We start from the raw sequence: 21,182 nt of genomic DNA on the forward strand, positions 1-21,182 counted from the left end.
TACAGAGTGGCAGTATGACATCACAGAGAGGGTTTTGTGACATCACTGAGGGAGTTGTGACATCACAGAACTGTTTGTGACATCATAGAGTAGGGTGTGAGGCCATGGAGCAGAGTCTGCTGTCATGGAGGGTGGCTCTGTGACATAAGAGAGTGGGTTGTGACATCACCAGGTGATGGAGCAACATCATAGAGCCAGGTGTGCAATCACAGAACAGACTGTGACATCACAGGGTGACTTTGTGACATCACCAAATCTTCTGTGACATCACAGAGCAGCTTTATGATATCACAGACTGATATCCCAGCACTGGACCTGTGATATCATGAAGGGGTTTTGTGACATCACAGAGCAGCTGTGTGTGTCATCACTGAGTTGCCAGTGATTTCATAGAGTAGGCTCTGTGACATCATAGGCTGGACATCATAGAATGGATTCTGCCATCACAGGGTATATGTGTCACATCACAGAGGGGTTGTGACATCATAGAATGGCTGTGTGACATCCAGGATAGGTTGTGTGATATCACAACATTATCTGTGACATCATAATGAGGGCTGTGACATCACAAATGGGCTGTGTGACATCACTGGGGTTTTGTGACATCACAAGGGGCTGTGTGACATCACAGGGGCTTTGTGACATCACAGGGAATGTGTGACATCACAATGGGCCTGTGTGATGTCACAGGGGATTGTGTGACATCACAGGGGCAGTGTGAGTCACTGGGGAGGTCACTCTGCCCCAGCCCCCCTCACAGCTCCCCCAGAGCAGTCCAACCCTGCTCGTGCACAGCGGGGTCCCCTGTCCCCCCGGGTCCCCCCGCCCCTGGCGCCGCAGCCTCCCCCAGAGGATGTTCCACGAGATCGACCCCAGAGCCTGACACGGGGACGGGGGGCCGGGGCTGTGGGGGTGGGACAGGGGCACAGGGACCCCCCAGCAGCATCCCTGTGTCCCCCAGGGCCAGAGCCTGGGCCAGGGCTCCTTCACCCTGTTACGAACGAGGGCTTGAGAGCGCTGAAAAAGTCCCTGGGAAAAGATCAGCAACAACCAGATTTAATATTAAGCGAGAGCATCACAAAGTTCCTTGGCAAGAGTCACTCTGCTCCTGGCTGGACACTTCAGGCACACCGGGGGAACAAAGCAACAACAAAACCAAACCAAATCCAGGCAAATAAAGCAGAAATGAACCAAGAACGGTCCCTGTGTATGTGTGTGTGTGACACAAGGACAGTGAGGACAAGGATAAAAGGAATATGATCTAAAAGCTGAACAGAGCTCAAACTTAACAGGACTTAACTAATACCTTAACCTTAACTTCTCCTGTAAACTTAACAATTTAATAAAAGAACAACAATTAACAGTCTTTAACCTCATTTATAACCTATGACTAAATAATTTAACAGTGGAATAACACTTAACAATACTCATCTTAGCTAATAACTTAAATTAAACCTAACAAATTAGCAAAAGAGCAACTCTCAGAAGCAATTAACTTAGCTTAGACCTTGTGACTTAACCTCACCTACAGGCCTGACTGACTCAGCTATGCAAGGCACTCCAACCCCTCCGAGAGCAGCATTTCTGCCACATTTCCCCAGCACAGGCACTCCTGTGTGCCCACAGACACAAAGAGTCAGTGCAAGGCACCTGTGAGAAATTCCCCTGAGGGCAGGAAATGCTCCCTGTGGATGCTTTGGCATCTCCCCAGCGGGTGAAGGGTTGAGCCTGGAGGAGTGGGGGGATCGGCCCAGGCTCCCTCGTTGTTCAGGATCCCCGAGTGCAGCAAACGGGAGAGTTCCCGGCTGGGAGAGGCCCCACTCAGAGGGAATCACTGGCCCAGGAGAGCTCCAAGGGGCTCCTTTTGCAGCGCTGTTTGTAGGGCCCCAAGAGAGGGGCTGCAGTCACAGCAATGGTTCTTCCTGGCCACACTTGGCATCAACAGCTTTCTTTGGCAGTGTGAGAACAGGGATGCTGTGCCACTGAGGGAACAAAACCAGTTCCCAGGGCTGCTCCTACAGCAACCAGGAGCTGGTTGGGCACAGCAGTGCCTGGAGCAGACAGTGTTTGTGCTGAGCTGCAGAGGAGCTGAGCCCAGGGGCTGTTGGCCAAGGCCGAGGCCCAAGGAGCATTTCTGAGCTGGCAGGGCGGCCTGAGAAGGGGAGGGAGGAATGCAGCAGCACAGGGCCCATGGAGCCAAGGGACCATGGTGACACTGTGAGACCCTATAGTGCCAAAGGTCCATTGTGACATTGCAAGGCCTCATGGCACAATGGAGAGACCATTAAGAGACTTCACAGCCTCATGGAACCAAGGGGCCATTGTGACACACAATGGAGTCAGGGGATCATGGAGACCATTGTGACACTATGAGGCCCCATGGAATTAAAGCATTGTGACTCTGAGAGGCCTCATGGAACCAGTGAGATCATTGTGATCCTGGGGGTCCCCACAGAACCAAGAGTACCATTGTGATGTTGTGGGGCCTTGTGAAAGCAAGAGGCCTTTGTGACACTGCAGGGCTGCATGGAGCCAAAGGTTCATTGTGACATTGTGGGGCCTGGTGTCATCAGTGGTCCATTGTGACTCTGTGGAGGCAAAGGAGACCATTGTGACACTGCAAAACCCCGTGGTCCAAAGGTCCATTGTAACACTGCAGTCTCATGGAATAGAGGAGTCACGTGTCATTGTGGGGCCTGGGGAACCACAGAGACCATTGTGACACTGCAAGGCCTTATGGAATTGTTGGGACCATTGTGACATTCGGGCCTTCTGCAACCCGGGAGCCATTGTGACATTGTGTGACCCCATTGAACTAAAGCACCATTGTAACACTGCAGGACCCCATGGAATCAAATCACCATTAGGACAATGTGGGGTCCCATGGAACCAAGGGGACCATGGTGATACTGCAGGGCCTCTTAAAACCACAGCAACACAGAAGAGGTCTGGCTGGTTTGGCCTCCCATGGACTGCCTGACTGGTCCAACTGACCATGGCATGTTGAAGGCCTCTTCTCTTCTGCTGTTGAAACACTGGTGCTCCATACTTTCTTTCATATGGAAAAGATCTGTCCTTCTGCAGGCATCCATGGCCAGAACTGGGATTTCATCTGCAGATTTCCTTATATCTAGGGATTATTCCCATAGGAATATTGCCAGGACAAGACTGGCTGACAACGGTTTCATGAGGGTCACCTCTCATCAGTCCCCAAATCTCTGGGGAAGGCTCCATGCTTTCCTTCTTGTGGAAAGAACTGCCCTGCTTCTCCAGGCACCCATGGCTGAGATTGGGCTTCCACCTCCAAAATTCCCTACATCCAAAGACTGCTCCCTGACAAAATCTGCCATTGCTGACAAGTCTGGCTGGCCTAGTGAGACTCTCACCTGCCTTCCAAACACTGGGGCTCTGTGCTTTCCTTCCTATGGAAAAGAGCTGTCCTTCCTTTCCAGGTGCCCATGGCCAGAACTGGGATTTCACCTCCAACATTGCATCCTGTGACAGACTGCAGGAGATTGTTGGCTCAAAACATTTCATGTGTTGGGGAGGAATGGGCAGATCCAGCCTTGCCCTGCCCTGGAGCACTGCCCTGCCCTGGAGCACTGCCCTGCCCTGGAACCCCAATCCCCCCAGAGCCTCTCTCCCAGCCCAGCAGTGGCTGCCAGTCCCTGGCACAGCACAGGCAATGCTCCACAGCCACCTCTGGAGCCCCAGCCCAGCTCCTGAGTGACCAAATGACACCAAGTCCCACCTGGGGAAGGGCCCAGCAAGACCAAGGGGTATTGAAGGCTGAACCTCAAGGCAAACACACATCTTGACCCTACCCCCTCTTGGCATTTCCATCTGAACTGCTAGAGTCCAGGAGTTGGTAGCTCTGTCTGTGCTTCTATAAATCTTATTTTTCTTTCTCTCTTTCTGTGTCTACTTCTTCTATTTTTGTCCTCTTGCAAACTCTGACTAGCTTTAAATTGAACAGGTTTAGAGTTTGTGAAGTGGAACAGGGCAAGTTATTGCTTTGAGAAGTGTTTTTTGGTGATTGAATGATGCATTAAACATTTTGACTAAATTTCTCTGATTTTCTAAAGTTGCCAGTAAAGGCTGTTTTGTTGTTTTGAGCTCCTCAGAATCTCTTGTTGGTATTGTTCCCGTGCATCCAACTCAGAGTACACAAACAACTGTAATGCCTTTTAAATATCTCCTTGAGAGAGTTTTTTAGTGGATGGGGGTCAGGGCTTGTCTGTCCTGCTTGGCACAGCCCAGGCAGGGCTTTCCCAGCCACATTCCACACTCCATTGCCCAGCTGGAGCCGCTGGTGCCTCTGAGTTCTGCTGGCCCAGCCTCAGGGACGCTCTCCTTGTCTGCCCATTCCCCCACGGTCTCTGGGCAGGGATGGCCTCAGTGGGGGCTGCTGACATCCTCAGCAACTTGGAGGCTGCTGCTGGATTTCACTGCTGCAGAGGCTTGTTCAGCCTGCAGCTCTTCAGTGCAGGAATTCAGTGTCCCAGGGCTCATTCACATTCAGAACACCTTAACAAGCCAAGCCTCTGGGGATAGTTGTTTTCAAATCAATTTTTTCAAATAAACCTTTCAAATAATTGTGGTTAATTAGACTGATTTCAGGAGTGTATTCAAACTGAATACATTCTACTTTCAAGGACAGTGAGAAAACATTTTTAGGTCCTGTTTAGGGTTTTTTTCCTGTTAATAAATGGATATGTGCAATCTCCAATTGATATTGAATCCAAGTACCTCCTCATGCAGATATGAAAATCAAGGCCCTCCATGGCTGACAATCAATCAGACTCTGTCCCTACCCCCACCCCACCATTTCCCCCATCCAAGCCCTGGCACTCAGAGCAGCCTTGTGCCAATCTGAGCTCCCTCCAGCCCAGGCTGGACCTGCAGCTTTCAGCTCCTTGGCTCCAACTCCCACCTGCTTTCCTTGGAGAAGGAGGTGCCCGAGACACAGAGGGATGTTCATTGATTGTCAGCCAACAAAGCCAAGGGAAGGCACAGCTCCATCAAATGCAGAAGTCATTCCTCTGGTGTATATTAAATCCACTTCCCACAGCAGACAGTCTCAGAGCAATGGAAAACACCTTCTGTGCCCAGCACAGATCCCAAGGTCCCCCCAAACCCTCCCTGCCCTGATTCTGCCTAGATTTGTTCTTTGCACACACAAGTCACGTGCTGAAGTCATGAGCTCCCTCCTTGCCCAGAAGGAAGAAAAGAGAGAAAATGAAGAGCTCTCCTGTGCAGAGCCAAGGTCCAAGTGGGAGCCACAACTCATTGGGTTTGTGTCCTTTGGTCTCAGGGCCTGGTGACACTCAGAGGCACAGAAAGGTTTCTTCCCAACAAACACAAGTTGAATATTTGAACAGTTTAATCACTATCACAGTTCTTCCCTCGGCTCTCTGAGATATCCCTGCAGCATCTGACATGTCCACCATCCCCAAGGGATTTCTGTACAGGAACAGTGTTGGACAAAGACACCAGAAAAGGTAATTCTGTGATAGATATATACACAATTAAGATGACGATTAATTATATATTTATATGAACTTCAGAAAGATTGGGAAACTTCCTGCAGATCAAAGCATGAAACCAGTAAACTGAGAGGCACTTGAATGACCAGAGACTTCCTGAAAGAAGAAATCTGAGAGCAGTAGGAAGTACATAAATCCACCTGCTCTAAAGGAAGAGATGTCCTTTGACATGGCCATTTCAACAAAGAGAGCTGCAAACATCTGAGGAAGAGGGAGAGAAAATAATAAACAGAATATTGGTGACACCAGTACCAGGCAAGATGAGTATTTCTCCTCCTCCCATCAGTACAACTCCAGGAAGTTCCTTGTGGGAAAACTTTGCCATTCCTTAAAAGTACTCAAATGACCCAGATAATAAAGATGTGATTGTATATTATGAAACTAACAGGTATTAACACTTGTGCCCCTTTCCAGGCAGACATCAGTTGTGTGCCCATGAACAGGCAGTGCCACTTGTGCCCTGAGGTGCCCAGCTGGGATTGGATCTCTCCGAGAGCACCTGAGGGAGAGCAGAGCACCTTGCAAGCTGCAGGTCCCTGAGAGCCCTGCAGGGCTCCTGTCCCATCAACATCTGCTCTTCTCCAGTGTGAAACAGGGCCCAGCATGGTGCCGGGATCATCAGAGAGCTGAGGTGTGTGCTGGAATTCAATGGCCTCCCCATCCCGCAGCAGCCCTGCATTTCCCTGCTGCAGCCTTGGTCTGCAGCACAGCCATGGAGGCTCTTTGGGCTCCTGACTGTTCCTGCAGCCCCCAAGGGCAGCTGAGCTCTGCCTGTGGCACAGTCAGCCCTGGCCAGCGCAGGCCATGCTCAGCAATTGCTTGTGTGTGCCTGGCCTTGCTGTCAGCCCTGGCAGCGGCTGCGTGGCCCCTTGGTGGCCCTGTGCTGGCCCAGCCATGGTGGCCCAGCCCCTATGCAGGCCCAGCCCAGGCCAGGAGCATTGCGGCTGGGAACGGCCCCTGTGCCGTGGTGCCCACAGCAGCCTTGGGGCTCTGTGCCCCATGGTCTCCCTGCTGGGCAGCCTCTGCCAGCTCCTGCACAGCCCCTGGCACCTGTGGGCCTGCACAGACAGCCCTGCCCCGGGCTCTGCCGGCCTCTGGGCCAGCAGAGAGGCCGGCCAGGGCTGGCCATGGCCGGGAACAGGCCCTGAGCCCCGCAGGAGGATGGAGCTGGGCCACAGCCAAACTCAGCCCAGGGCAAAGCTGGGCTCAGCAGCCAGGGCTGCCAAGGGCTGGGCACAGAGGCTGGTGGTGACAAATGTCCTGGGCCCCCTCCCTGCTCTGTCCATGCCCCCAAGGGCACAGAGCAGCCTCCTCTCTGGGGCACTTGCCTGTTTTCAATGCCTTGCACAGGCGCTGGCCCTGCCCCACAAGGCCTGGGCTGAGTCCTGCCCCTGCACGCTCAGCCAGGCTGAGATGGACACTGATGGTTTCTGGGGCAGGCTCTCTGAGCCCAGCCCAGCTCCCTGCAAGCTCTGCCAGCTGCCCTGAGCTCTGGGCAGCACCAAGGGCCTCTCCCCAGCCCAGCCCAGCCGGCTCTGGCCCCACAGCTCTGCTCAGGCCAGGCTGCTCTGGCCACTGGCCCCACGGCCTCAGCCCCTGCCAAGGGCACAGCAGCAGCTGCAGCTCACACAGGACTCAGCCCCAGCCATGGGGGAAGGTGCTGGGCCAAGGCCAAAGGAGGCTCCCTGGCTGCCCTGCTCCCCTCTGGCTCAGGTGCTGAGAGCTCTGCAGCCCCTGCTGCCATCCCATGTGCCCAGGGCAGCACAAGAGCCCTGGCCTTGGGGCCCTCAAGAGCTGCTCCGGCTCCAGGCCCAGGGCCCATCCCAAAGCTGGGGCAGCCACAAAGCTGTGCCCATTGCTGTTCATTGCTGCTCTGATGGAGATGGATCCTCAGCCACTTGGAGGTTGCTGATGCATTTCACCACTCCAGAGACCTTTTCTTTCTTGAGCTTTTCAGTTGAGAAATTCAGTGAGAAAGGCTCATAAACATTTGTTCAAAACACGCAAACAAGACAAGCCTGTGGGAGTAATATAAGTTTTCAATTCTTTCATAGCTTATTAGATAGATTTCAGAAGTGTATTCAAAGTGAATACGCTATATTGAAACCAATGCAGAGAGAACTGGTTTTTCCTCCTTTCTTTTCCTGTTTATAGATTGATGTCAGCAATCCCCAATTGATATAGACCCCCAGCACTTCATAATACAGTCTAAATACAAATGAAAATCAAGGTCCTTTATGGCTAACAATCAATCAGACTTTGTCCCTGCACCCTCCCCACCATTTCCCTCATCCACCCTCTGTCACTCAGAGCAGCAGTGGGATGGCGTCTCATCCAGGGGTGTCCCCAGGGCTCCGGACTGGGGCCAGGTCAGTGAAATCTCTTTACTGCTGATCTGGATGAGGCCATCGAGGGCATCCTCAGTCAGTTCCCAGGTGACTCCAAGCTGGGTGGGAGTGTGGCTGTGCTGGAGGGCAGGAAGCTCTGCAGAGGGATCTGGGCAGGGTGGAGCCATAGGCCCAGGACAATGGGATGAGGTTCACCAAGGCCAAGGACCGACTCCTGACCTGGGCTTACAACCACCTCAAATCCCTGGCTGTGCCCTGCCCCTGATCCCCACAGCCTGTCCTCTTTCCTTCATCCCTGCATTGCCAGGGACTCTCTGGGACAAGGGAGCTCTGCTCTGGCTGTGGAGGGAGGTGCAATGCCACCACTGGAATGGGAACCACAACTCATCAGGTTTGTGTCCTTTGGGTGTCAGGAACTGGGAAGACTCAGAGGCACAGAATGTTTCTCTTCATGGCCAACAGACCATGGTTGAACAGGATACAATTTAATAACAATCACACTCTTCCCTGAGCTATATGCAACGTCCCAGCAGTGTCTGATGAGTCCACCATCCACAAGTGATTTCCATACTAGAATTAATTTCAGAAAAACGTGTTTCTGTGATAGATCTAAACACAATTAGGTTCTTGTATCAGGATGCTCCCACCAGGCCCCCTGGTGAAGAGCCTGGCTCTGTGTTCTCCATCACCTCCTGGCTGGCACTGCTCTGGGCTGGGATGAGGAGCCCCTCAGCCTTCCCTGCTCTGGGCTGGACAAGCCCAGCTCCCTCAGCCTCTGCTCACAGCCCAAGGGCTCCAGCCCCACCTTGGAGGCCCTTCCCTAACCCTGCTCCAGCTGCCAGACATCTTTCCTGGGGAACCCAAAGCAGGCTGCAGTGACCTGGATCATCCACGGCCTTGATGTCCTGGTCACACAGCCCTCGCCTCTTGTCTCCATGTCAGACTCTGGGGTGGATCCTGTGGAACATCCTTTGGTGGAGGCTGTGGCTCCAGGTGGACCAGGGGGATACCGAGGGACAGGGACCCTGCTGGACATGAACAGCCTTGGACTTGTTGGGAGAAACTGTGAGGGGAGCTGGGGCAGAGTGAGTAACCCGGTGACCTCACACAGCCCTCCTGGGATGTCACACAGCCCCTCTGGGATGTCACAGGCAGCTCTGTGATGTCATAGTCTGCTCTGTGATGTCACAGCTCATGTGCTCATGTGACACACCTGGACTGTGATATCATAGTCTGCTCTGTGAGGTCACAACCCCTTCTCTAATGTCACACAGATGGTCTCTGATGTCACAGCCAGCTCTGTGATGTCACAGAAGTGGCCTGTTATTGTCATAGCTTCTCAATGACCTCACATACCCCAGTCTGCGATGTCGTATCCCACTCTGTGACCTCATGTTACCAGATGATCAATTGTCTACACCAGGTGAGCTCACATCTGTAGCTTGTTCCCCAAAACCCCAGGCCTATGGAAATCACTCAATGCCCATTGTGTGAGGAGGGGAACTGGAAGTTCACCAGCCTCAGTGTCCTGCCAACTCAGACAGGCCCACTGGAACATTGGGGTCCACGACCACCAGGGACCACCAGAGAGACCCCCAGGACAGAAGAATGCATGGGTAAAGGGGAGGGGAAATATGTCAATGATTTTGGGGAAATGATTACCGTATGTGTGTTTAGTCCAGGACAATCAATGAATATGTGTGCAAAATACAGAATATAAACAGAAACTTTCCTGTACTCAGCCTGCACGGCTTTGGGAGGAGCTCTCCCCCGTGCATCCGCCTGAATAAAGAATGCTGCTTCTTAATGCTGCATTGGGGTTAAGGGGTTTTCTGTTTTACCAAATTTTGGTAACACTCCCACTGCCAAGGAAAGCTCTGTCTCCTGCTGTTCACAAACAGAGAAGGGCTGGTGGCAGATGGGGTGGTCAGAGGCTGCCTGGGGCACAGTGAGCATGAAATAATCAAGTTTTCAGTGTTCTGTGAAAGAAGGAGGGGCAGCAACAAAACTTCTACACTGGAATGAGGTAGGGCAGACTTTGGCCTGTTTATGATGCAGATTTGGGGAGTACCGAATCAGGTACTGATTTTTTTTAAAGGAAACAGCCCTTAGAAACAAAGGGCTCCAGGAAGGATAGACATGCTTCAGGAAAGTAATCTTAAGGGAGAAGGAGCAGCCTGTCCCAGTGTGGCAAAAGATGAGCTAGAGAGGAAAACAACTGGCCTGGCTGCCCATGGAGCTTTTGTGAGAACTCAAGGGGGAAAAGAGGGTGCATCAACCTTGGAAAGAGAATCAGGCAACTCAGAAAGTGTTTAAGGATGTTGTTAGGTTATGCAGAAAAAAAAGGAAAGAGGTGAAAGCTCAATTAGAGCTTTACCTGGCCACTTCTGTGAAAAATAATAGGAAAAGTTTCTATAAATAAATTAATAGCAAAACACTGGATAAAGAGAACCTCTATTCTTTATTGGATGCACTGGGGAATGGAGTAACTAAATCTAAATAAAGGCTGAGCTACTTAACATCTTGTTTGTCTCAATTTTCAATATTAGGACAGGTTGTCCTCAGGACAAGTGTTCTCCTGAGCTGGTAGATGGGCACAGGGAGCAGAACAGCCCCCTGGAATCCAGGAGGAAGCAGTTGGTGACCTGTTGAGCCACTCAGATGCTCACAGGTGTATGGGATCAGATGGGATCCATCCTAGGGGGATGAGGGAGCTGGTGGATGAGCTCCCCAAGCTGCTCTCCATCATTTACCATCAGTTCTGGATCACCAGGGAGGTCCCAGAGGAGTGGAGGTGCCAGTGTGAGCCCATCCCCAAGAAGGGCTGGAAGGAGGATCTGGGGAGCTCCAGGCCTGTCAGCCTGACCTGGGTGCCTGGCAAGGTTATGGAACAGATCACCATGGGAGCCATCACAGGGCACCCACAGGATGGCTGAGGGATCAGAGCCAGCCAGCGTGGATTTAGGGGGGGCAAGTCCTGCCTGGCCAACCTGGTCTCTCCTTTTATGACCAGCTGACCCACTGGTGGATGTGGGGAAGACTGTGGATGTTTTGTGCCTGGAATTCAGCAAAGCCTTTGACACCGTCTCTGACAGCATTCCCTGGAAAAGCTGCAGCCCACGGCTTGGGCAGGTTCTCTCCTTGCTGGGAGATTTAAGAGCTGGCTGGAGGCTGGGCCCAGAGAGTGGTGGGGATGGTGCTGCACCCAGCTGGTGTCCAGGCACTGTCCCCCAGGGATCTGTGTTGGGCCCAGTTCTGTTTAATATCTTCACTGATGATCTGGGTGAGGGGATCCAGTCCACCATTCACAAACTGCAGATGACACCAAGCTGGGTGAGAGTTTGGATCTGCTGGAGGGCAGGACAAGAAGACACAGCATTAAGCTGCAAGAGGGGATGTTTAGGCTGGACAATGGGAGGAAGTTCTTCACAGAAAGAGTGATTGGGCATTGGAATGGGCAGGCCAGGGGGAAGGTGGCGGAGTCACTGTCCTTCTCCAGTGGCACTCAGTGGCATGGTCTGGGTGACAAGGCGGTGTTAGGGCATTGTTTGGACTTGATGATCCCAAAGGTCTTTTCCAGCCAATTTGATTCTGTCATTCTGTGATGATTGGGACACTCTGGGGCCATTGTGACACTGCAGGGCTTTGTGGAACTAAGAGGACCATGGTGACACTGTGCAGACCCAGAGAACCAGGGGTCCATTGTGGTGCTGCAGGGCCAAATGGAACCATGGAGTGCACTGTGACACTCAGGGTCCTCATTGAACCACAGAGGCCATTGTGACACTGCAGGGCCTTGTGTAACCAACGGGGTTTCGCCATTTTGACAGTGAGAAACCAAGGAGATCACTGGGAGACTCCAGGGCCCAGTGGAAACAAGGGGCTCTTCTGACACTGCAGGGCCTCATGGAACCAAGGGGACATTGTGACACTGCAGGATCCTGTGTAACCAAGGGGCCACTGTGACATGATGGGGCCTCAAGGGATCCGGAAGAACGCTGTGACACTGTGTGGCTCATGGAAACAAGGAGTCCATTGTGACACTGAGGGCACTTGTGGAACCTCAGAGACCTTGGTGACAGTGTGGGACCTCATGTAACCATGGGGCCATTGTGACACCCTGGGGCCCCATGGAACCAAGGGGCCACTGTGAAACTGCAGCACCAACGAGATCATTGTGACACTGTGAAGCCCCATGGAACCAAGAAGAGCATTGTCACATTTCGGGGACCCAGGGAACCAAGGAGAGCATTGTTGCTCTGCATGGTCTCATGGAACCAAGGAGAGCAGTGTGACAGTGCAGGGCCTGGTATAACCAAGAGGCCACTGTGATACTGAGGGGGCCCCTTGAAACCAAGGACATCTTTGCAGATGACACCAAGCTGGGTGTGAGTGTTGATCTGTGGGAGAATAGGGGGGCTCTGCACAGGGACCTGGACAGGCTGGATCCAGAGACCAAACCCAACCCAAGGTGAGGTTTAACAAGACAAAGTGCCAGGTTCTGCACTTTGGCCACAACAACCCCTGCAGCACTACAGGCTGGGGACAGAGTGGTTGGACAGCAGCCAGGCAGGAAGGGACCTGCAGGGACTGAGGGACAGCAGGCTGGACATGAGCCAGCAGTGTGCCCAGGTGGCCAAGAAGGCCAGTGGCTCCTGGCCTGGATCAGGAATGGTGTTGCCAGCAGGACCAGAGCTGCTGTGCCAGCACTGATCTGCCCCCAGCTCTGCACACAGACATTGCTGCTGCAGCTCCAGAGAAGGCAACAAAAGGGCATCTCTGCAGAAAACTTTGCTGGGAGATCCTTTAGTTCCTTTAAAGCCACCAAGAGCACAGTCCCTCATTGACACAGTCTGTTGCCAGAGGGAAGGTGGAGAGAAACAAAATGAGAAATTATACAAACAATGACTCTGTTTTGTGGACAATATGAAAAAAAATAAAACAAAGGAAACAAATCTCCAAAATTAAACTAACAAGAAGCATCAAAGACAACTTTTATTACAAGTGATTTTCAGAAATTGCCCAGCAGTTTAATGTTTCTGAAAGCATCCAGTCATCAGTGTCCACACTGCAGCCTTGAGCTCCTGGTTCCTCAGGCTGTAGATGAGGGGGTGCAGGGCTGGAGGCACCACCGAGTACAGAACTGACAGAGCCATATCCAGGGATGGGGAGGACATGGAGGGGGGCTTCAGGTGGGCAAATATCCCAGTGCTGAGGAACAGGGAGACCACAGCCAGGTGAGGGAGGCAGGTGGAAAAGGCTTTGTGCCGTCCCTGCTCAGAGGGGATCCTCAGCACAGCCCTGAAGATCTGCACATAGGAGAAAACAATGAACACAAAACAGACAAAACCTAAACAAACACTAACTGCAATGAGCCCAAATTCCCTGAGGTAGGAATTGGAGCAGGAGAGCTTGAGGATCTGGGGGATTTCACAGAAGAACTGGCCCAGAGCATTGCCATGGCACAGGGGCAGGGAAAATGTATTGGCTGTTTGCAGCAGAGCATTGAGAAAGGCACTGGCCCAGGCAGCTGCTGCCGTGTGGGCACAAGCTCTGCTGCCCAGGAGGGTCCTGTAGTGCAGGGGTTTGCAGATGGACACGTAGCGATCATAGCACATGATGGTCAGGAGATAAAATTCTGTTGCAAGAAAGAAGAAAATCAGAAATACTTGGGCAGCACATCCTGTGTAGGAGATGGTGGTGGTGTCCCAGAGGGAATTGTGCATGGCTTTGGGGACAGTGGTGCAGATGGAGCCCAGGTGGCTGAGGGCCAGGTTGAGCAGGAAGAAGAACATGGGCGTGTGCAGGTGGTGGCCGCAGGCTACGGCACTGATGATGAGGCCGTTGCCCAGGAGGGCAGCCAGGGAGATGCCCAGCAAGAGGCAGAAGTGCAGGAGCTGCAGCTGCCGCGTGTCTGCCAATGCCAGCAGGAGGAAGTGGCTGATGGAGCTGCTGTTGGACATTTGCTGTGGCTGCACATGGGGACCTGTTCATGGAGAAAAGACAGTGCCAAGTCAGGAGAGGCTGCTTTGAGCCAGACCTGGGCCATTCCCTGCAGACTGTCCCACTGGGACTCACCAACCCTTGTTCCTGCCCTGGGAAAACCTTTCCCCATGTCCCTGCCTGAGCTCCAGCTGTGCTGGCTGAGTGTGCCAGGAGCAGCCAGGGCTGTGCATGGGGGCTCTCAAGGAGCCATCCCTGCCATCCTGCCCTGGGTTTGCAGCCATGTGGCAGAGGGACAAGGCTGGATATTCAGGATTTGGCAATGGAATCACTCCTAATGCAGAAAGGCTTGGTTGCATCTGCATTCCCAAGTCTAAAGGATGGCAGGAGCTGGTTTTAGGAATTGTTTTCCTACCCACACATCATTATTCCTGGCTCTCTGAGGTCAGAAATCCCCAGCATTCCTGCTGCACTCCAAGTTTGCCACTGAGAGATGTGAGAGACAAAAGATTCCCTGTGGCTCAGGGAAGGTGAGGGGCTGGATGGGCTTGTTCCCAACTGCCCTGGCTTTGCACCTTTGGCTGCAATCAGAGCACAGTCACACTCCTGGGTCACTCTGGATAAACCAGACCAGAGGCATCCCTGAATATCTCACCCTCACTCAAGGTCACCGGGCAAGGTCTCAGCACTCCCTTTTGCCAAGAACACTCACGGCTCCCTTGGCAAACCCAGCAGCACTTCCCCAGCTGTGGCAGCTCTGCCCTTCCCCATGGGACATTCAGGGAATGGCCAGAGGCTCTGGCACAGATTTGCACCCAGGAGGGCAGCTCAGAGCTTGGAAGGGCACAGCAAGGAGATCCCTGGCTGTGCCCATGATGGGATCTCAGGGAGGGGGCTCAGCTCATTCCCCTTTTCCATGGACTACTTTGCCCACAGCCCCACAGGTCCCAGGGAAGCTCGGACACCCCATTCCCATGGACACCCCTGCCTGGCAGGAATGCCAAGGGCAGTGCCGGACTCAGCTGCTGCAAATGCCAGAGCCTCCCTGAGGGCAGCAGATAACAGTGACAATATCAGGGTAGGGCAGAAACAAGAGAAGATGCTGTGGTGCTGTGCCTGAGAGGGCAGGGCAGAGACAGCCAGGCACTCAGGACAGTGTTCCTGTGCCCAGCTGTGCCCGGCACCTCCCACACACCAACAGTGCCCTCCTGCCCCAGCACTGCTCTCTTCAGCCCCCTCTCCTTCCCTGAGCATCTCCCTGGGCCTGGACATTCCCTCCTGAGAGGAGCCTTGTCCCTGCCAGCGCTCACAGAGCCCATCCCACCCTGTGTGCCCTGGCCCCGGCCCTACAGAAAGCTGCCTGTGTGCAGGGCCCTGGCTGGGGCAGCCTCTGTGTGCAGGTGGGCAAGGGCAGCTCAGGAGAGCCCTGCTGGGCCCTGCAGAGGTGATGCTGCTGCTGTCCAGGGCTGAGGAGTGGCTGAGGGCCCTTTGGGAGGCTCCCAGCAGAGACTGACCACCCAAAGTTACAGTTCTGGTGTCCCTGTAAATGTTCCAACATTCCTTTGGTGATCCTGTGTGTCCCTTTCAACTCAGAATGTTCTGTGATTCTGAGATTACAATTCCTGTTCTGCCTCTCTCATCCCCCTGTTGCATATAACCAAAAGAGAAAAAAACCCCTTGCAACTGTGTTAGAACAGTAAAGTAAAAACCAGACATTTATTGGAAGCTTCCAGGTGTCTTAGTGGGAGTGGGGCACACCCAGCCCCTGATTTCAACAATTATTAAGGTTGATTAATTAGGGTATTTAACAGGAACATCCAATAGGACATTCAGTTAGCCCAGTTACACACCCCTGGCTCATCCCATTGGAGTAGGTCCAAGGGTTTCTTCACTTTTTGCTATGACTGCTCACATTCTGGTAAAAATCCAAAACATTTGTCTTGTAGATCCTCTTCCTTATAATAAGACTATAGAGTATTTCAGGAATGTATTTAGAAAGTCAGGTTATTGTTCTAAAATCTGAGAAAAAATTTAGGAAACCTACCAGAGTTAATTAAGGATTATGGTTATATAAGCATATAATAGTAGTTTAATTGAGTTAATTAAGTGTTTAATAGAGTTAAGTAAGGATTATAGTTTTATAACTTTATAATAGTAGTTTACAAGGCTACAAATATATGAAAAATGTATAAAAAGCAAAAATCTTTTTCACATCACCCCAGTTTTCCCATCCTTCTTCAAGCAGGAAATTGAAAACACTCTCAGGAAAGCTCCTGATCTTTCCAGCAATGCCAGGCTTACCTTCATTGGGAAGTGTCCTTCGGAGCTGTGCCCAGGCTGCTCTGGAGCTGGGAGCAGCCCTGCCCCGCCCAGCCCCTCTCAGCAGCAGCACCTGCCCTGCTCGGGGTGGCTCCTTCCCCCCACAGCTTCTCCTCAGCGCTGGGAGCAGCTCCTGGGCCGGCTGAGAGCTGTCCCTGGCAGGCAGCAGAGTCCCTGCCCCAGCACAGCGCCCTGGGCTGCAGGAGCCTGCTCTGCAGGACAGCCCTGGGCACCCCTGGCTGCACCCGCGGCTGTTCAGCCCTGCAGCAGAGCCTGGCAACAGGAGCTGCCCTGGGCTGTGCCTTGGCTAGGGCAGCAGGGAAAGCCAGCCCTGCCCTGGGGCCACATCCCTGCCCTGGAGCAGCTCTGAGAGTGCTCCTGAAAGCTCCTAAAAGCTGTGGGATGTGCCAGCTCCAGGAGATCCCTGCAGGAACTGCAGCTTCTCTTCCACAGCCAGAGAATGACTGTTTGAAACCCAGGATGATTTCTGCTCTAGTGAGCCCTGAGTGAGCTCTGCTCTGTGCTCCCAGCCCAGGCTGAGTTTAACCCCTCTGTGCCTCTGGGCTGTGCCCAGGTGGCTGCAGGCAGTGCCCCAGCTCTGCTGGGCTGGCAGAAGAGCTGCTCCTCAAGAGAAATGTGCTTTTGAAGCTCTTCTTGCTTACCAGGAGCTGCCTCTGTGCCAGGAGCCCGGCCCAGCTCAGCAGCACAGACACAGCACAAGGACTTTAATGAGCCTCTGGGGTTTTGTGCTCAGGCCCTGAACATCAGTCCCTCAGAGGCAGCTGAAGAATCCTCTCCAGGACTGCAAGTCAGAATCCAAATCCAAAGTTTCTTGGACTTTTAATGGGTCCCACTGTGGGACACAACTGAGAAAGTGTTCCCAGGCCCCAGGCAGAGCAGAGAACTGGAGGCAGGGATGACAGGTGGGAACAAAGAGAAGCCAAGTCTTGGTGCCCGGGGCACAGCAGAAGGGTCTGTGCCACCAAGGGCTGGGAGGAGACACCTTGTCCTGAGGCCCTGGGGCCTCCTGGCACAGCCCCAGCCAGGCTGGGCACTGTCAGCCCCTTGTCCTGCCCTCAGCATCCCCCCCTAGCCCACATCCCAGTGGCCTCAAGGATCTGCTGGAAGGAGTCCCTAGGGAGCCTTGCTCAGCAATGGCCCTGGGGGCTCCTGAATGCTCCCAGGGACTGCAGGATTTTCAAAGGACTTTGGGTTTGGCTTTTGCCTTGGAGTCTCTGAGAGCTTTGTGCAATCATGGCCTCCAATTATCTGCTGTAATTAGTCCCTGGAGAGGCTTTGTCAGTAACAACACTCAGTGGGGCTCATTAATGCTTCAGGGTACTTCAGTTATTTTAAGGTACTTGGTGTTTCCCTTTTGAACAAACTCTGTGAGAGGTTTGTGCAATCATGGCCCCAATTATCTGCTTTAATGAGTCCCCTGAGAGCTTTGTACTGACACTCGCTGGGGCTCATTAATACTTTGAGATACTCAAGGTTTGTTAAGGTACTTTGGATTTTCCTTTCCACACTGAGTCTCTGAGAGGTTTTTGTACCATCCTGGCCTCCAGTTCTGTGCTCCATGAGGAGCCTGTGTTGGGGATGGACCTCAGTGGGACCCTTTCATGCTTTGAGACACTTTGGGATTTTCTTCTGACTTTGACTCCTGGAAAGGTTTGTGCAATCTCCTCTCAGACCCTGAGGTACCAGGGCTCAGCTCCAAATGCACCATGAGGCTCATTAGGATCAAGCAAGTCCTGACAAACCATGGCTCTGTCTTGATTTCCCTCTGCTCTCGTGGAGTTCATTAGGAATATTTCTGTAGTGGCTTTGCTTTGCTATGTTGAGATTACTTGGTGAATGATTTAATTATTGTGGTAGGTTCAGTGTTGGCTAATTACCATTGCACTCACTAGAATATACTTAATAATTTCCTGCTGTGAGATAGGATTAGAGAAGGGCAAAGTAGGCTCAAAAACTTAAGAAATTATAAAGAAAGGTTTATCAATATTAACTAAAAGAAAGAGTAATAAGAATTCAGAACAGTTCTCTCCCTACAACGTTTTCTTTCTTACTGACAATGTAAGGAGACAAAACCTAAAATTTTCATCATTTTACCACCTCTAGAATAATCTTTCTTGCTTCTACTTAGGGAGAGGAGTCTCTCTTTAATTATATGGAGACTTCTCCGTAAGAAAACAGTTCTCTCATGGCTCTCACTTTCCATGAATAGCAACTGCCTAGAAAATCTGCAGTGGTGAAGTCCCTCCCATTTGTTCCTCCACAGGGTTTCCCACAGCTGTGTTTATGGGCCATGTCAGCTTATGTGGTATTAGTTTCAAGATGAGCTGTTAAAGAGCAAAGGTTCTCTTAATCTATTTCTAAAATCATCTTTGTCTCTGAGAACAGAGATCTTCTTCTCTTCATGAGGACCCAGGGTCTCATCACTCTGCTCTCTTTCTCTGTTCAAACTTCTCAGCTACTTCAATATTTGCTTACTTTAGCATGGTGGCCTTTGCTGAACAAGTCGTCTCCCCATAGTTTTCAATGCATTATAGGGAAAAAGAGAGTCTGATGGATCAATTACATCCTTCTCCATAGCTTTACAAGAGGATTTCATCCCCAAGATCAAGGCATATCCTCATCCCTCTCATATGGGACGCAACTTCTCCTCACTGACCTCGGTGTCTTCATGTTGCTCCTCTGTGTGCCTGCACTTTGTCCATTTCTCTCACTCCAGGGAGGATGGAAGCACTGAAAGAGTTAATATCTCTCCCGGGGCCTGCAGATGGTTCCGTGACCCCGGCCGGGCTGGGTCCTTGTGGCCGGAGCTGTTTTACGATGGAGGTTTCTGCAGCGGCTGCGCTGGGGCTGTGTCAGGATGGGCCGCGCTGGGGCAGGGCCAGGATCTCAGCAGCCAGGCCAGAGCACAGCAGCAGCACGGCCGCGGCCCATGGCTTCTCCTCCCCCTGCCCAGGGCTTGCGGGTGAAGCCCAAGGGTGGCAGAATCTTGGCCGAGCCGGCCCGGCCCGGGGCTGCTCCTGGGGCCCGGTGGATCCTGGCTGGGCCCGGGCTGGCGGCGGGGCAGGGCTCGGCAGCGCCCAGGTGTTGGCAACCGCAGCCATGGCCCGGCCCGGCCTCAGCCCCGCGGCCTCCCCTGCCCTGCCCGGCAGCCGATGGGGCCTGGGGGGCTCCCTGGGAAGGGGCCCGGCCCCACGGCAGGAGCCGCCCGGCCCGGCCTGGCTGAGACAGGGGCTGGGCCAGCCTTGTTACCTCTTTGCTGGCCAGAAGGGAAAGAGACCATCCCAGGCTTTCTCATCCTTAACATGTGTCTTCACAGAGGCATGTACAGTTTCCTTAGTGGTTTAACAGATTGTCAATTCTCAAAGCTAATTACTGATTGTTTTTTTTTGTCAGACATGGAGGAAACTGCTAGCACCTTCTCTTAGGACATGACTTCCGTGATGCAAAACCACCACAACAGCACAGAGCACAGAGCTCCTTTGTCCATATGTAGTAGTCATGTGCCAAAGGCCTCAAAACCCCACCTTTGGAGATGTCAGGGCCCTCTCCAAGGTGTTTTGAAATGAAAACATGCAGCTCTTCGTCTAAGAAAATCACCAGAGGACAGGGCCAGCTTGACCTGTCTGTCCTGGCTACTTTTGTCTGGGAGCAATTCTTGGATATACAGAATTTGGGAGGCCAAATTCTAATTTTGGCCATGGCCTTTGGACATGAAAGCCAGTTTTTTTTCCATAAGAAGGAAGCAACAGAGCCCCAGTGTTTCCCAGGCGGATGAGAGGTGACCACCAGAGGCCAAGGCCAGCCAGAGCTGCCAGGTTTTGTTCTGAGAGATGCCCTTGCATAGAGGAAATTTTTTAGGGAGAGTACCTATTTTGACAATGGGCACCTGAAAAGAGGGATGGTTCTTTTCCATAGCAAGGAAAGCATGGAGCTCCAGCACTCCAGGAGCTGATGAGAGGCAGCCCTTGACATCCCAAATCAGCCAGACCTGTCAGGTGGCACCTGGGAGGCCAAGCCAGCCAGACCTGCTCCATGTTCCCTCGGTTCCATGGGGCCCTACTGTGTCCCAATGGTCCCTTGCTTCCATAAGGCCCCGAAGTGTCCCAATGCCCCCTTGGTGACACAAGGCCTTGAAGGGTCAGAATGGTCTCCATGGTTCCATCAGGCCCCATAGAGTCATAATGGTCTCTGAGTTGCATGAAGCCCCGCTGTGTCACCATGGCCCCTTGGTTCCATGGGCTCCAGTGGTGCCACAATGATCCCCTTGGTTCCATGAGGTCCCCACAGTGTCCCAGGGATCTCCATGGCAAGGAAAGAACCCAGCCCCAGCGTTGCAGGGGCCGTCACCAGAGGCAAGGCCAGCCAGACTTGACAGTACTGGCAGATTTTGCCTGGGAGCAACCCTTGGATGTATGGAATTTTTGAGGTGGAATTCCAGTTTCAGACATGGACACCCAGAGAAGGATGGTTCTGTTCCATAGGAAGGAAAGCATGGAACTCCAGTGTTTCGGGGCAGATGAAAAGCAGCCATCAGAGGCCTAGGCCAGCTACACCTCTCTGTCCTGGTAGCTTTTGTCTGAAAGCAACCCTTGGATATAGGGAATTTGGGAGATGGAAACCCAATTTTGGCCACTTCTGTGTAGGTAAGATAGATCATTCTTTTCCAAGGAAAGTACAGAGCCCATATGTTTCAAAGGCAGATGAGGAGAGAGGTGGCTCCTGGAATGATAGTAATGATATCCTCAGGCCAGGTCTTATGAGCTCTTGGGGACCTATATTACACCAAAGATAGTTCAGCCACCTCAGATGGCATAAAATCAGCATGTCTTCAGTGGTAGTGTTGGAAACAGAAAAGTTTAAAAAAAAGATAAAATAACAAAGGTCTTTACAGAGAAAACCTACACCAGCGGCAAGAGGCTCTTGCTTCCGGTAAAAACCCCACAAAAGTGTTTAGTTCCTTTGTTCCACTTTTTCTAGTAAATTGTTTAGGAAGGACCTTTTTGCT

At 52.4% G+C, this 21,182-nt stretch overlaps 1 protein-coding gene and 1 pseudogene across 1 annotated transcript; both read right to left on the minus strand.

Moving 5' to 3' along the window:
• The window catches only part of LOC135292683 (zinc finger protein 850-like), a 276,851-nt pseudogene that overhangs the window by 212,099 nt on the left and 43,570 nt on the right, over positions 1-21,182 (minus strand).
• On the minus strand, positions 12,684-13,857 carry LOC135292765 (olfactory receptor 14A16-like). Its single transcript, XM_064406863.1, has one exon. It carries the CDS (start codon positions 13,855-13,857, stop codon positions 12,925-12,927), a length of 933 nt encoding a protein of 310 aa, XP_064262933.1. The 3' UTR covers positions 12,684-12,924.

The sequence above is a fragment of the Passer domesticus genome, unplaced genomic scaffold, assembly GCF_036417665.1.
Source record: "Passer domesticus isolate bPasDom1 unplaced genomic scaffold, bPasDom1.hap1 HAP1_SCAFFOLD_44, whole genome shotgun sequence".
NCBI lineage: Eukaryota > Metazoa > Chordata > Aves > Passeriformes > Passeridae > Passer > Passer domesticus.

What these genes read in the sequence shown, in the direction of transcription:
- LOC135292765 (XM_064406863.1), bottom strand. Translation starts at nt 13,857, where the DNA reads ATGTCCAACAGCAGCTCCATCAGCCACTTCCTCCTGCTGGCATTGGCA.